Source organism: Mauremys mutica, chromosome 24 (genome assembly GCF_020497125.1).
Source record: "Mauremys mutica isolate MM-2020 ecotype Southern chromosome 24, ASM2049712v1, whole genome shotgun sequence".
Classification (NCBI taxonomy): domain Eukaryota; kingdom Metazoa; phylum Chordata; order Testudines; family Geoemydidae; genus Mauremys; species Mauremys mutica.
In genome coordinates, this window is record NC_059095.1 from 421,859 (window position 1) to 436,571 (window position 14,713).

General features: G+C 44.1%; 2 protein-coding genes and 1 long non-coding RNA gene across 6 annotated transcripts in view; 2 read left to right on the top strand and 1 right to left on the bottom strand.

Moving 5' to 3' along the window:
- Positions 1–11,464, top strand: part of LOC123355826 — a 36,054-nt gene extending 24,590 nt beyond the window's left edge. The window contains exons 2-3 of the long non-coding RNA XR_006575208.1: positions 6,899–7,078; positions 9,112–11,464. This is a non-coding gene — a long non-coding RNA (uncharacterized LOC123355826). The remainder of the gene's footprint in view (positions 1–6,898; positions 7,079–9,111) is intronic.
- The window catches only part of MED26 (mediator complex subunit 26), a 47,188-nt gene that overhangs the window by 23,970 nt on the left and 8,505 nt on the right, over positions 1–14,713 (bottom strand). Inside the window, exon 1 of one of the 4 annotated variants that reach the window (XM_044998547.1) lies at positions 5,687–5,704. The exons of the other annotated variants lie outside the window; for them this stretch is intronic. The gene's annotated coding sequence lies outside the window, so the exon portion shown is untranslated. Of the gene's footprint in view, positions 1–5,686; positions 5,705–14,713 lie in introns of those variants that run through there. 4 annotated transcript variants of the gene reach the window in all.
- On the top strand, positions 11,634–13,412 carry LOC123355819. The gene is made up of 2 exons (XM_044998571.1): positions 11,634–12,136; positions 12,812–13,412. The coding sequence occupies exons 1-2, from the start codon at positions 12,012–12,014 to the stop codon at positions 13,344–13,346; spliced, it is 660 nt and encodes a 219-aa protein (XP_044854506.1). The 5' UTR covers positions 11,634–12,011; the 3' UTR covers positions 13,347–13,412.

The following is a 14,713-nucleotide window of genomic DNA, read 5'->3' on the forward strand; positions in this document are numbered from 1 at the left end:
TCCTAATGTCCAACTTTAACCTCCCTTGCTGCAATTTAAGCCCATTGCTTCTTGTCCTAGCCTCAGAGGTTAAGAACAATAATTTTTCTCCCTCCTCCTTGTAACAACCTTTTATGTACTTGAAAACTTATGCCCCCTCTCAGTCTTTTCTTTTCCAGATTAAACAAACTCATTTTTTCCAATCTTCCCTCATAGGTCATGTTTTCTAGACCTTTAATCATTTTTGTTGCTCTTCTCTGGACTCTCCCCAAATTGTCCACATCTTTCCTGAAATGTGGTGCCCAGAACTGGACACATTACTCCATTTGAGGCCTAATTAGCGCAGAGTAGAGCAGAAGAATGACTTCTCGTGTCTTGTTTACAACACTCCTGCTGATACATCCCAGAATGATGTTCACTTTTTTCCAACAGTGTTAACACGGTTGTCTCATATTTAGCTTGTCATCCACTCTGACCCCCAGATCCCTTTCCGCAGTACTCCTTCCTAGGCAGTCATTTCCCATTTTGTACATAACCTATGAAGTGTGCTCACTTTGTGTTAGATACCATATATATAAATAACATCAATATTCACTAATTAAACCTGAACACAGATGGCTACATATTCTATTAAGTTTATATTTTCAACTCAGTTCAGCTATATATCATTACTAGTGTAGTAACTCCAAGTACTGTGTTCCTCTAATTCAGGGGTGGGCAAACTATGGCCCACGGGCTGCATCCAGCTTTTAATACAGCCCTCGAGTTCCCCCTGGGGAGCGAGGTCGGGGGCTTTCCCCACTCTGGCGCTCCAGCTGGGGAGCAGGGTAAGGGGCTTGTCCCACGCAGTTCCCAGAAGCACCAGCAATGTCCCCCCTCTGGCTCCTACATGTAGGGGCAGCAAGGGGGCTCCGCACACTGCCCCTGCCCCAAGTGCAGGCTCTGGCAGCTCTCACTGGCTGGGAACCATGGCCAACGAGAGCTGCGGGGGTGGCACCTGTGGACAGGGCAGCATGCAGAGCTGCCTGGAGCCTGCACCCTGACCACCTCCCGCGCCCCAACCCCTGCCCCAGCCCTGATCCCCCTCACACACTCCGAACTCCTCAGTCCCAGCCCAGAACACTGTCCTGCACCCCAAACCCCTCAACTCCAGCCCCCTCCCCCGCACCCAAATCTTGTGTCCCAGCCCGGAGCTCCCTCCCGCACCCTGAAGCCCTCATTTCTGGCCCCACCCTGGAACCCACACCTCCAGCTGAGCCCCAGTACCTCCTTCCACACCCCAACCCCCTGCCTCAGCCCAGAGCCCCCCCCCTTCACCTCCAGCCCACAGCCCCCTCCTGCACCCCAAGCCGGAGTCCTCACCCCCTCCTACATCCCAGCTCCCAATTTTGTGAGCATTCATGGCCCGCCATACAATTTCCATACCCAGATGTGGCCATCAGGCCAAAAAGTCTTTCCACCCCGATTTAATTAATCCAAATCTCCTTCTGGGAGACCAAATCCTAGGAAAGACTAGCTTGAAATGGAGAGTGTCAAATTTATAACTGTTAGACTGGATCAGAGTTTTTGGCACAAGAATTGCCATCTTCACTGCCAGGACCAGGCAGATGGGTACAGTAGGATAAAATGCCATCCACGTACTAGTTAAACCACCCACAAACTCAGGCTGACTGAACAGCAGCAATTGCACAGGGTAAATTTCACATGCTTCTGTTGAACATATTGGGAGTATCTCGCAATAAGGAAACATATTTAAAAGAATAAGCATGACAGCTAGAATTCTGATATATCAAGACTGTAATCCAAACATTATCTAAAATGTAACACTGACATGTCCAATCTTTGAGACCTCTAAATGGGTAAGTTATTAAATTCATAGGGATGAACAACTCAATTTCATCAATATAAGAAAATGTGTTCCAAATTAAATGTTATTAAAAGTAAAAGCCCAACTGATGTACAAAAATACAAGAAACCTGAAGTTAATTCCTTTTGATTTGCTATGGTCTCAGTGCTCTTTACAGTAAAAGGAAATTATTATGTTTTGTGTGGGTATTCGGTCCTGTGTGGGTATTCTGTCTATCAGAAGTCTATAGTTAAGTCTCATTATGGGAATCACTACCATAAGTAATTGCAATCTGTTTGAATCCCTTCTCCAGCTTCAACACTTGATAGTTGACAAGCACTGTTTTCTCTGTTGAGAGCAAAATATCCCAAAGTGACAGCATTCCATTTCATCTGATCAGCAAAGAAATCACTGACAATTCAGTCATTTTCTGCCTCTACTACTACAAAAGCAAAGCCAGACTCTGTTAGCCAGGCTGTGTATGAGAATGACAGCTAGAAACACCAACTAGAGAGAATCATTTTGGAATCATTTGCTTAACCCTAATGAACCCTAGGGAGTTATAAGAGATTTAAAATTATGCAAGCTTGCATTTAAGGAGTACAGGAGTCGACGGGAGAGCGCTTGGGGATTGATTTATCACATCTAGACTAGACGCGGTAAATCGACCCCCGCTGGATCGATCGCTGTCCACCGATCCGGTGGGTAGTGTAGACGTACTCAAAGAGTGATCAGGCAGTAGCATGCTGTGGCCTGTTGCCCTTGCTCCTCAGAAACAACTACCCTCTTGTCTGGAGGGAGGGAAGAGGTATTTGTTTATAAGCGAGACATGAAAGAGATAAGGTGGGTGAGGGAGTATCTTCTATTGGACCAACTTCTGTTGGTGAGAGAGCATGCCCAAGCACCGAACGACTCCTCCAAGACAGATCTGTAATATATGGATCCAACACAAGTCTGACACTCCTACAGAATCAAAATGTTTGCACTGAGTATAAATAGTTTGACATTAAAAAAAACACTCTGGAAACCACGCACAAGTGCCCTCAACTGGTATTTTGTGGCACTGCAATGAAGTGAATGTGACTAATTGATAGTCAACTGTAAAGCAAAAATAATTTTAAGATGGTATGAAGTTATCCCAGATTTTCGGCATGCCAACTAAGACAGGATACTGAGTAATGGCAATGATGGTCAAACAATGATTCTGTATCATAAGCCTCAGTGTGTAGCAGGGCACTTTTCAAACTGCCCCATAACATTAAAAACAGGTATCAATAAAGTGTCTACATACTAATGACAGTACTTAGGTATTGCACGGTTAAGGGATTAACAGTAGTCAGATACTGACTCTCACAGCAAAGTCCCTGGTTTGGTTTACTGGTACTACCATCTAATAGCAGTTCAATGACCTGTTGTGCAATAAATTGGTAATCTCTCAATACAGCTGGTGGTACGCTTGTGTCACCTGACTATGTCCCTAATTCCACTAACGAGCATCAGACGAAGAAAGAGAATGGAAAGTTCCTCTGTTAAAGCTAGTGCAATAGAGTAAGAGAGGTAGCTCACTGCTGCAGCATTTGTGGGAAAATGTGTCTCTCAAGGATGGACCAGTAGTAACACCACTAGCTAAGGACCTGGGAGACCCAAGTTCAATTCCCCAATCCACCAGGCTTCCTGTGTGACCCTGGGCAAGTCACTTGGCTTCTGTGCCTCAGTGCCTCATCTGTAAAATGGGGATAATAGTCCTGCCTCACTGGGGTGTTTTGAGAGGATAAATACATTAAAGATTATGAGACACTCCACTACAATGGTGATGAAGCCATATACAAGTACCTAAAATAGATTAACTACAAATTAAGAAAGGAAGCAAAACTGGTGCGCTACAGAACTTCAGAAGAAAAATTTAAAGCCTTGTCCTTGCCTCCAAGGCTCTGCTTCTCCTTGCTTGCCACTTAACAGTACTCAGTTATACCTCAACCGTGAGGAAATGGAGATTGAACAACAAGGTCAAGAACAAACCTTAAGTTCACATTATCTTACTCCATACCCATGTTGGTGAATCTGGCCACTTTCTGTAGCAGGTTCTCTTGACAGATACTGACCGAATGACAAAGTCACATTCAATAGGGGACAACTACAAAATTATAGGGTCAAGATGCACACCAGAGTTGCAGAAAAAATGAATTCTACTGCTGTTAATGGGTATATCAAATATATTCCTTCCCAGATATCAATGTTCTTTTAACATTTATCAGAGCATTTTTCCTGAAATCTGCCAAAACAACTAAAAGTTAGAAAAATCTTCAGAGTTATGGGCATAATTTGGGAGGCAGAGGGAAACAGATCACTGTATCCAGCCACTTTGACTTGCTCCACTCCCCTAACCACAGGTAACCTTCACTAGACCAAGCTGCTCCCTCAACACCTCCTGACCATGCAGCAGATAAATCCTTCTCTCCGCCCTTCGACCCTCTGCTTGAGCCTGCCGCTGCTTGCCCTGCAGCACAAGGAGCCAAGTCAGAGTGAAATTACAGTGGGAGAATCATAGAACTGGAAGGGGCCTGGAGAGGGTCTTCTAATCCAGATCCTGCACTCAAGGCAGAACTAAGTATTATCTGGACCATCCCTGACAGAAGAGAGCTCAAGCTCTATAGCTTGTATTCTAGCTACAGATTTGCTAAAAGTCTCTTTTTTTCCCTTTTCAATAAGTTACTTTCATCCTCACTGAAGTATGGGTTGTTTCTTCCTCAGCATCCCACCTACTTAAGTACTTTGTTTTCTCAAAACAGTGCCTCATTATTTTAAACTGTTCCATCTGGTTTGGGTTATTTCTCCCTCCTCCACAAGCAAGCACAATTATTCCATGGGTAGCCAGCTATTGTCAAGGCCATTCAGTAGCATAGCCATTAACAGGTTCTTGAGAACAAAATGAGTTCTCCACCCAACTTCTTTGCCAAGAAAAATATAATTCCTTGGAGAGTTGTAAACCCAACCCTTCCCCTCAGCAGCGTACTGCCCCCAGACTGGTTTACTTTATTTACCAGCAAGTTTCACTACAGCAAAGCTGTCATCCAATGCAATTACAACAGGACAGAGTGCCATAAAGGAGCTCTATATACTGATCTGCGTTATGTAAGATAAAAAACATACACCTTTCAAAGTTGGAGCTTGGTGTGTACCTGGTTAAAAAAAAAATCAATTATCTAAAATCAGAATACCTGTTCAGTGTAATCTAATGCCAAACACGAAGCGATGATTGCCACTTTGGAAAGTCCCGGATGTCATAAAATATCAAGAGACTACCACCACCCTCTGGCTCTTGTATAGCCCTTTTCATCAGTAGATCAAAGTGTTTTACAAAGGAGGTCAATATCATCTCCAGTTCAAGATGGGGAAACTGAGGTACGGGGCGGTTGAGTGACTTGCCCAAATTCACTCATTAAGACCAGTGGCAGAGCTTGGAACAGATCCCAGGTCTCCTGAAAGTTTCTGTTGCCAAGTCAAAAAACAATTCAGTCAGAATTTAAAAGCCTGAATGTCTTCCACTAGCATTATTCTGAGAATAGCCTATTTACATGAATTATCCTCCATGCAGGGATAGCCATACAACCTGAAAGTGTTGGGTTTTTTTAAATTAATTTTCTACCCATCCCAATTTCATTTGAAAGAACAAGAAACCCCTGTTTTCTTTTCCACAATCCTCTTCACAAGCGAGAGGAAAACTGCAGTTTCCCTGTGCAAGGTACTGGCACAAGATATGAATATTACTGGGCAATCTAGCACAGTGACTACAAAGAAAGCCAAATGTGACAAAACCCTTAACATCCAATATATTTTTACATAAACATGTTCCCACCTGACCTGGAATTACCCCACAAAATCTTGTATTCCCTCAATGCCAGGCACCTCTCTGCTATGCACCTTGTACAAGATCTCTCTGGTCAAGCAACTGCTCAGCTAAGGAGATTATTTATGGCGGTTGGAGCTGCAAGTAGAGTCTGTTCACTGTAGGGAGTTAAAGTAACATGATGTGCGTTACCTACAGCAAATGAAACAAAAATAAACAATGTTGAGAGTGAGATCAGGAGGACTTAGCCCTACAATATAACCGTAATGTTCTGCAAGTCTCAGTTCTAGACGGATTTCATAATATGCTAAAGGAGTTCCACAAAAGCATTAGCCACAACATATACAGGCAAGAGATTTTACTCACAAGGACCTTCAACACTACAAAACCTCAAATGAAATACACCAAATGGAACTGAACTTATTGCTGAAAGCTATACAAATAGATATATGCCCCTACTATAGTCCTAGAACAAACCCCTTGCAAATGGAATATAAATAAAGAGAAGAACAGAAATCTGCTAGATCAGACATATGTCCAACTTACTGGAAGAATAGCGATTCTAAAGGAATATAGTATTTTGTTTTGCAGTTATTTCATAAGAATGTATAAGATACATGCAAAGTGACACTATTTAATCCTGTTTGGTGAAAGTGGCGCAAAAAAAAAAGTGTGCTGGATCAGAAACACACAGAGCTGAAATCTTACACTCCTGAACTGTTTTCTGGGTTCCGATATTTAATTGTCAGATGTGGTGTTAATCATACTTCCCAAAAGAATTCATAGCTTAACTTTTTTTTGCTAAACTTTTGTTTCAGTTCACAAAGGCCACTGTTGTGGACTAGACCTTCACTACTAACTCAGTGAGAAGATACACCTGGAACAAACCGGTCTTCAACCACTACCTTCTTCAAAGAACAAAACAAATGCATCAAGTTTTGCCTCCACTGGCTCTTCAGTGGAAAATTCTATCCCCTGCTGTTTTTCTACATGTTCAAACTGAATAATCTGAGACTAAAACCAGTCAAGCAACTCCTCCAGTTTTAAGCATGCATTACTCTCCTGTCACAACCATGCCACAGAAACGGATGAAATACTGTGGCATTAAATAGACTGTACCTCAAATGAGCAATTTTCTAGTACAATAAAGGTGTAAGTACACCAGGTTCAGTTTAAGTACAATTATGTTTCATTATTCAATAACGGTTTTATTATTTGTATTGTAGTGCCTACGGATGCTAATCGAGGTCCAGGACCCTACTGCACCAGATGCTATGCAGACAGAGTAAGAAGATAGTGTCTACCCCAAATGGCTCATCATATCATGACAAAGACCAAAAAAAAGGCAGATGAAAAGCAAATTGGGGGAGGGGGGAAACGACACAACAAGAAAGGATAACAGGCAAGTGAGTTATTGTACAAAAAACTTACCACCTTACTACAATATGCTTAAGCTCCCCATTTTCAAATTCCAAGTCTGATATTCCTGAATAACTATGCCCTAAAGAAAATGCTTCTGAATTGATGTTAACATTGACAAATAGATAGTGTGTGTGTGTATGTGTGTGTGTATATATATATATATATTAATGTAAGGTTGCAAAGTAAAGCATTCTTAAGTTAGAAATGCCAGGATTAAGGTTGCCCATGCATCCTCAACTCAGCCCCCTCACATTAAAATAGTCTTTAATCATATGATCACACACTATTTTTCTACAAAATATGCCAGTACATCTTTGAAGTATCCACTAAGCTGCATAAGCCTTGAAAAATCATGCAACCTGTTCTCTACAGTTCACTCACTGAAGACTCCATCATCATGACATTTAGCCAATCTTAAAAATAATTTAAATGCAGATTTGGCTAAAGTTTTAGGAAGGTGCGGTTTGCATAGCAGGGATTCAGCAATATCTTCCTCTCAATGACCACTACAGACCTCGTTGCTGAAAATAGCATCCAGGTCCTGAGGATGTCCTGGTAAAGGACAGGCAGCATGGAGATGTTTTGGGGATGACCTCTTGGATGGAGAAGAAAGAGCTGCTGGTCATATCACAGCCTTTGGAGGTGGTGGAGGAAGGCATGCACTGGCACACTCCATGTCAGACTATGAGCACTGTGAGAGTCTCCGCAGGGCCTGAAGGTGGTTGTGAATCTTTACTGTTTACCGAGTTTGTGTTACTGCAGTTTTTTCACTTGTTTTTTCCATATTGGCTCTTTCTATAAATGATCTTGATAACAGTGTTCAGTTCCTTATATTATGACTGTCATACAAATGATACTAAGCATTTTACTTTCCAGTTCCACTGGTTCCTCTGTAAGAATCTGTTTTACACAAAAATCCTCTTCACTATTTTTTCTGTTTATAGTTTAAGGTTTTATTCCATACAATCTGCATCAAGCTGTTTTTGTTCTAGTGACCCCTTTGGTGACACAGTCTGAGTATAATGTTTCAGGGTACTTTAATAGCAATTTCCTTCTGTATGCCTTCCTTGTCTTGAGATCCTCAAGAGCAGCCAGGATGCTGATTTCTCACCATGGGTCCTTGTTATGGAGAGTGCTGATAATTTATTCATTGCTGAATTATGTTGTAAACCATCTTTCACAATGGGTGAGAGATGGGCAATTTAGACTAGGGAATCGTTTAAAAACAAAGGGAAAACAAATCTCCATGGGACACTGCAGAGAGCATCAGTGGACATCTTGCTTTCACTGCAAAGTCAACTCAGTTATGACTCAAGTTTTGCCCTGATTTGAATCTCTCTCACACACACACACACCCCTCAACTGTGGTGGTGCTTTTAACTTAAGTTGGCTGTCCCATCAGCAAGCAGAGGCTAAAGCTAGAATTGTCAGCTGCTAACATGAGCATTCTACATCGTGGATACAAGCTAGCTTCACTTGACTGACACTAGTTCATTATTTGTATTGCTGTAGTGCCTAGAAGCTCTAGCAATTGCCTAGCACAGGGAGGTCCTGGTCTATGTACAAACATTACAAAGAGACAGGCCCTGCCCCAACTAACTTACAACCTCAATGCCTTTGCAAAATTCCTTCCATATGCCCAGAACACACAGACAAGTTCTCCCACAATTCACTGGGAAAGAATTAATAGTTTTAATGCCAGACATAAGTGAGTGCAGCACTAGTGTGGACACAGCATCTTGAGTGCTATTTAGCAGTGTGGGCACTCTCACTCAAGCTAGGCTTGCTAAAGAAAAACAAGCATAGAACATCTGAGTTAATTCAGTAGTGAAGATGTACCTTGAATAAGTCCCCTCCCCTCCCCACTGAACACCAAGGGGTGTGAGGTAGCTAAGAGCAAGTGATACCACCACCACCTCTTCAACATCATCTTTCCCCAGACCCCAGATGAGGAAGGGGCAGCTGAACCACACCATTGCTTTGACCTCCTCCAACATACATCTCACTTTTTTTACAGCACCCAGACTTCCTTCAGCAGCCCCAGCCCCAACCCTAACCTGACTGAAGGATGGCTACTAACCCCAGCTGTGAGATTATGTCCTGCCACAAGCTACATGGTCTCTGCACCAATGGAACACCATAAGGCCTCAGTGGGAAAACGCAGAGAGTTCTATTTTTCCTACTAAAGAACCATGCAACAAGAAAACATGTACAAGATAGACTGGGAAAATGGCACAATGGTATCACCTGAGTTTCATCCAATATGGCCTCAGAAAATGTACTGTATTGACATGTGCCATAATATGTTCAAAACTATCAAGGAGAATGTTTCTGGATAGTAGTAGCTCATACCAGTTACAACCTGGTACCTATGCAAGTAATACTGTGCCAACTACTGGCACCTTTTTTGGAAACAGTGGAAGCAAGACAACAGAGCTGCAAAAACTCAACAAGCTATTTTGAACAGAGATAAACAAGAACACTGTGGGGCTGAATCCAGCTGACCCACTACACCCTTTCACAGGCAAGAAGCCAGTCAACCCACTATGCTAACGTTTTCACTTGACCCAGGTGACTTAACAGATAGCAACTCCAATTAGCTCAGTCCAGCTATTAAAGATATTAAAGCATCAAATGCAATCCTCCCCATTTATTAAAGTGGCTTTGAAAATTAAATGGTTTCAGATGAGATCAACTACAGTGGAACATATATATCAGTGCACCAAATCCTCCTCTGCAACCCAGATTTTGATGTGCTAATTCAAACTCTAAAAAGACTACCTTATTATTCCTGCTACTCTGCAGCCCCTCCATAAGCATGCAGAGACAAGGCAGGTGACAGGTAAAACCTTGTCAGCTGCTTTTGCATTCAAAGTATAATTTAAAACAGTGGTTCTTAACCTTTACTGCAGCCTGCACCCCCCTTTGGTTCTCAAAATATGTTCTCACACCTCTTATCAAAAATCAAAACGTTCTCACACCCCTTAAACCTAGATATAGTTTGTATATTACAGTAATCGTTAAAAAAAGTATGTTAATAAATACATAGATTTGATGAAACAAAGCAGTTGTACTTACTGCCTGTGCTTAATTTGTGTTTTCGATGATTTACCTTCTAAAAAAATCTGGCATGTCTTGCACCCCCAGAAAGGGCATCTCGCACCCCCAAGGGGTGTATGCACCCCATGTTAAGAACCACTGATTTAGAATTTCAAGTTATTTGAAATAGAAAACTAAAGTACAAATTGTAAGGTTGTAAAGAATTAAAAACAAATAAAATACACACTAGCTTCTATATACTCAGGCGGCATCCCTGAACTAAATAAACTTATTAGTTCCTTGAAGAAAAGGATAAAGCCAAAGAAAAGGCCAAGTCTGTTTTACCCTCATTTGCACCTGAGACACTTTCCCTTCCCCTAAAGAAGTCACCAAGAAGGGAAGCGAGGGGCACTGTCCTCTTTCCCTTCTATTGCTTAGAAAATTAAGGGGGAAAACATTCTCCCATTATGCTTTTACTACATTTTTTTTTAAAGTAAAAAGTGAATTTAGGGTGACAAGATGTCCAATTTTATAGGGACAGTCCTGATATTTGGGGTTTTTTCCTATATAGGCACCTATTACCACCCTCGTCCCAATTTTTCACATTTGCTATCTGGTCACCCTAAGTGAATTTCATATTGGTGAGATACTATAACCCAGTGCTATGGAAGCTTAGCTGCACAACTCAAAAACCAACAGGAGGGAACTCCCCAGGCCAATACAGGTAGCCTTAATCTTTTACTAATAATTCGGGTCCGTTCTGGGAGTCTAACCAGAGATGCCAACTATCATACGGTCTCCATGGCACCTTGACTTACAACCAAGTCACTGCACATAGTAAGTATCTTACAGGTGTTTACTCACCATCAATCCAGATCAGATTTGAATGAATGACAGAGATAGTAACTGCAATAACACTTAATCCTCAAGGTCAAACTCCCTGTTTTACTAATTCATTTCTAATGTTTAAACTTAGGGAGGGAATGTTATGTATTTACTCATTTTAGTACTGGGAATCCATAATTTTTCTGGGGTCTCATAAAAGGCCAGCTAAGGGGAAACAGCAGTTTAAAAGTTAGGCCTCGTCTACACTGGCAAGTTCCTGCTCAGTAAAGCAGCTTTATGCAGTGTAACTCCCGAGGTGTACACACTGCCAAATCACTTAGTGCACAGAAACTGCAAAGTATCAGCGCTGTGAAAGAACCACCCCAATGAGAGGTGTACATATTTCTGCGCCAGAGCTACAGCGCCGCGGTGCCAGTGTAGACACCCTGGTCGATTACAGCGCTGCAACTGGCCTCCGGGAGGTGTCCCACAATGCCTGTTCTCACCTCTCTGGTCATGGGCTTGAACTCTACTGCCCTGCCCTCAAGTGACTCACCGTAAGCCCCACCCCTTAAATTCCCTGGGAATATTGGAATTCCCCTTCCTGTTTGCTCAGTGATGTGTTCAGTGGTCTCAGCGCATCTTTCCAGGTGACCATGCCTGCTCCACACACCAGGCCATCCCCCACTTGGAGCCATGCCAAGCTGCTGGACCTCATCAGCATTTGGGTTGAGGAGGCTGTCCAGTCCCAGCTACGCGTCAGCCATAGAAATTATGATACCTATATACAGGTTTCATGATGCATTACAGAAAGGGGCCATGACTGGGACACACGGCAGTGCAGGGTCAAAGTGAAGGAGCTGCGGAACACCTACCACAAGGCGCAGGAGGCAAACCACCGCTCCGGTGCTGCGCCTACGAGCTGCCAGTTCTCCAAAGAGCTGGACGCGATACTTAGTGGCAACCCCACGTCCACTGCGAAGGCCACTGTGGATACTTCAGTGGCTCGCATGCCCGTCGAGAGTGGACTGAGGCAGGAGGAGGAAATCTTGGATGAGGATGTGGAAGGGGACCCAGAGACAGAGATGCAGGCAGCCAGGAGCTCTTCTCTACCCCGGAGGCTGGCCAGTCACAGCTGTCGGAGCTTGGCAAAGCGCAAACAGGAGAGGAGGCCCCTGGTAAGCGGCTCTGATTTCAGGAATCGCTGAAGTGAGTTGCTGGAGGCAGGAGGGTTGCAGAAAGCAGGCTTGTGTCTGTATGATGCAGCTACCACCACATGCCTAGTCTGAGTGGAGGAATAGGGTGTTGATTGACTCCCTCACTTCACAGGAATCTGCCTCAGATCTCCATGAAACTCATGGAGATGTGGGTAATCTGCAGCCACAGGTTCTTTGGCAGAGTTGCTTTGTTTCTTGCCCCATTAAGAGTAACTACTTTCCCATGTCACTCTGCCGTCACTGGCAGGGGGGGGCGGCACACCATTGCTGCACACAGGCCATCCGCCTAAGGGCCAGGGCAGAAGCCACTGACTTGGAGAAGACCCTCCCTTGAAGCGAAATATCTTCTATAATGAACACAGCCTGGGGAAAATGTGGGCGCAGTAATGATTATAAGGCCCCCCGCTACAGTGCTGGCTCTCCCCAAGAGCCACGTGCCAAGTGTACTGTACAGTCCTGGAACACGGATTTCCCCTGCGGTTACTCACCATTTTGGGGGGTCTTGTGGCTCGTGTGTGCTTGCCTGGGGTCAGCCAGTTAGCGACAGGTTTGTGAATACGGGCTGTGTTTTAAATCACTGAATCTGTGGTCTCTGTGTTGCAAACAATATTGCTTCTGTAAAATGTTGCATTTTAGCTTCACAGATACGACCATGGGAGCCCAGCCTCCCTCTTTGTTATCGCCGTCTGAACGGCTGCGCAGAATTAGAAAGCGACCACAAAGAATTAAAGACAACTTTCTGTGTGATCTCATAATGCACGCCGCTGCCGAAAAACAAGAATTGAAGGAGTGGTGGGATAGCGAGAAGAGGGACCGAACGGAGAACGCGGAGCACCAGAACAAATCCGTTATGAAGCACCAAGCGGACACGCTCCAGGCGCTGCAAACCAAGCAGCTTCGCGCCCATCCTCCTCTGCAGCCGCTGTCGCAAAACTCTTTCCCATGCACCCCCCAGACTCCACCAACACGCTCTTATCAACCTCCTGGCTCCAGTCTGTACCCACTTCATTCCACTCCTGCTCCGTCACAGTCCAGCCCTGAGGACTCTCAGTACCCAGTGCACTCAACACCCGTCCCTCTGCAGTTTAGCCCTGCTGAGGTACAGTACCCACTGCACTGTACTCCAAAGGACAAAGTTGCATACAATACCTGGACATACACAAATTTTTAACCATCCCAGGACCCCAACTCCTCCTCCCTTCCCCATCCCCCACAGTGCTGATGTGTTTTTTTGTCTCTCCCCTCCAGCTGTTTTTTAATAAAAGAATTGTTTTGGTTTGAAAGCAATCTTTATTCCATTAATTGAAAGCAAACAGGGCCGTGCAAAGCAACAGGCAATTTTCTTAAACCTTCATAGTGCATCATCTGCACCAATCACAATCACCTCCTAGCATTACAAGCACTGCACTCCTGAGCATAACAACAAATATTAGTGGCTTTCAGCTTCAAATTGCTGCCTCAAGGCATCCCTGATCCTTACGGCCAGCGCTGTGCCCCTCTAATAGCCCTGGTCTCTGGCTGTTCAAACTCAGCCTCCAGGCACTGAGCCTCAGCAGTCCAGCCCTGAATGAAGCTTTCACCCTTCCCTTAACAAATATAATGGAGCATACAGCACGCAGCTATAAGCATAGGAATATTGTCATTGGCCAGGTCCATTCTCCCATACAGGTAACACTTGTGGGCCTTTAAAAGGCCAAAAGCACACAACAGTCATTCTGCACTTGCTCAGCCTGTTGTTGAACCACTCCTTGCTGCTGTCAAGGTGCCCCATGTATGGCTTCATAAGTCACAGCATTAAGGGGTAGGCAGGGTCTCCCAGGATCACAATAGGCATTTCGACTTCCCCTATGGTGACCTTCTGGTCCGGAAAGAAAGTCCACTTGCAGCTTCCTGAACAGGCCAGTGTTCCGAAAGATGCATGCATCATGCACCTTTCCGGACCAGCCTGTGTTAATGTCTGTGAAACACCACAGTGATTCACAAGCACCTGGAGAACCATTGAGAAACACCCCTTCCAATTAATGCAGTGGCTCTCAAACTTTTTTTTACTGGTGACTCCTTTCACATAGGAAGCCTCTGAGTGCGACCCCCCCGCCTTATAAATTAAAAACACTTTTTTATATATTTAACACCATTATAAATGCTGGAGGCAAAGCAGGATTTGGGGTGGAGGTTGACAGATCGCAACCCCCCCCCATGTAATAACCTCATGACCCTCTGAGGGGTCCCAACCTCCAGTTTGAGAACCCCTGAATTAATGTATTCGGTGTCTAGGTCATCTGGTGCCAGAATTGGAATGTATGCGCCAACTATCATCCCTCCGCAGTTAGGGAAGCCCATTTGTGCAAAGCCATCCACAATGTCACACACGTTGCCTAGAGTCTCAGTCTTTCGGAGCAGGATGCGATTAATGTCCCTGCACACTTCCGTCAACACAAGTCCAGCAGTCAACTTTCCCACTCTGAACCGGTTATCGACTGATCGGTAGCAGTCTGGAGTAGCCAGCTTCCACAGTGCAATTGCCACGTGCTTCTCCAA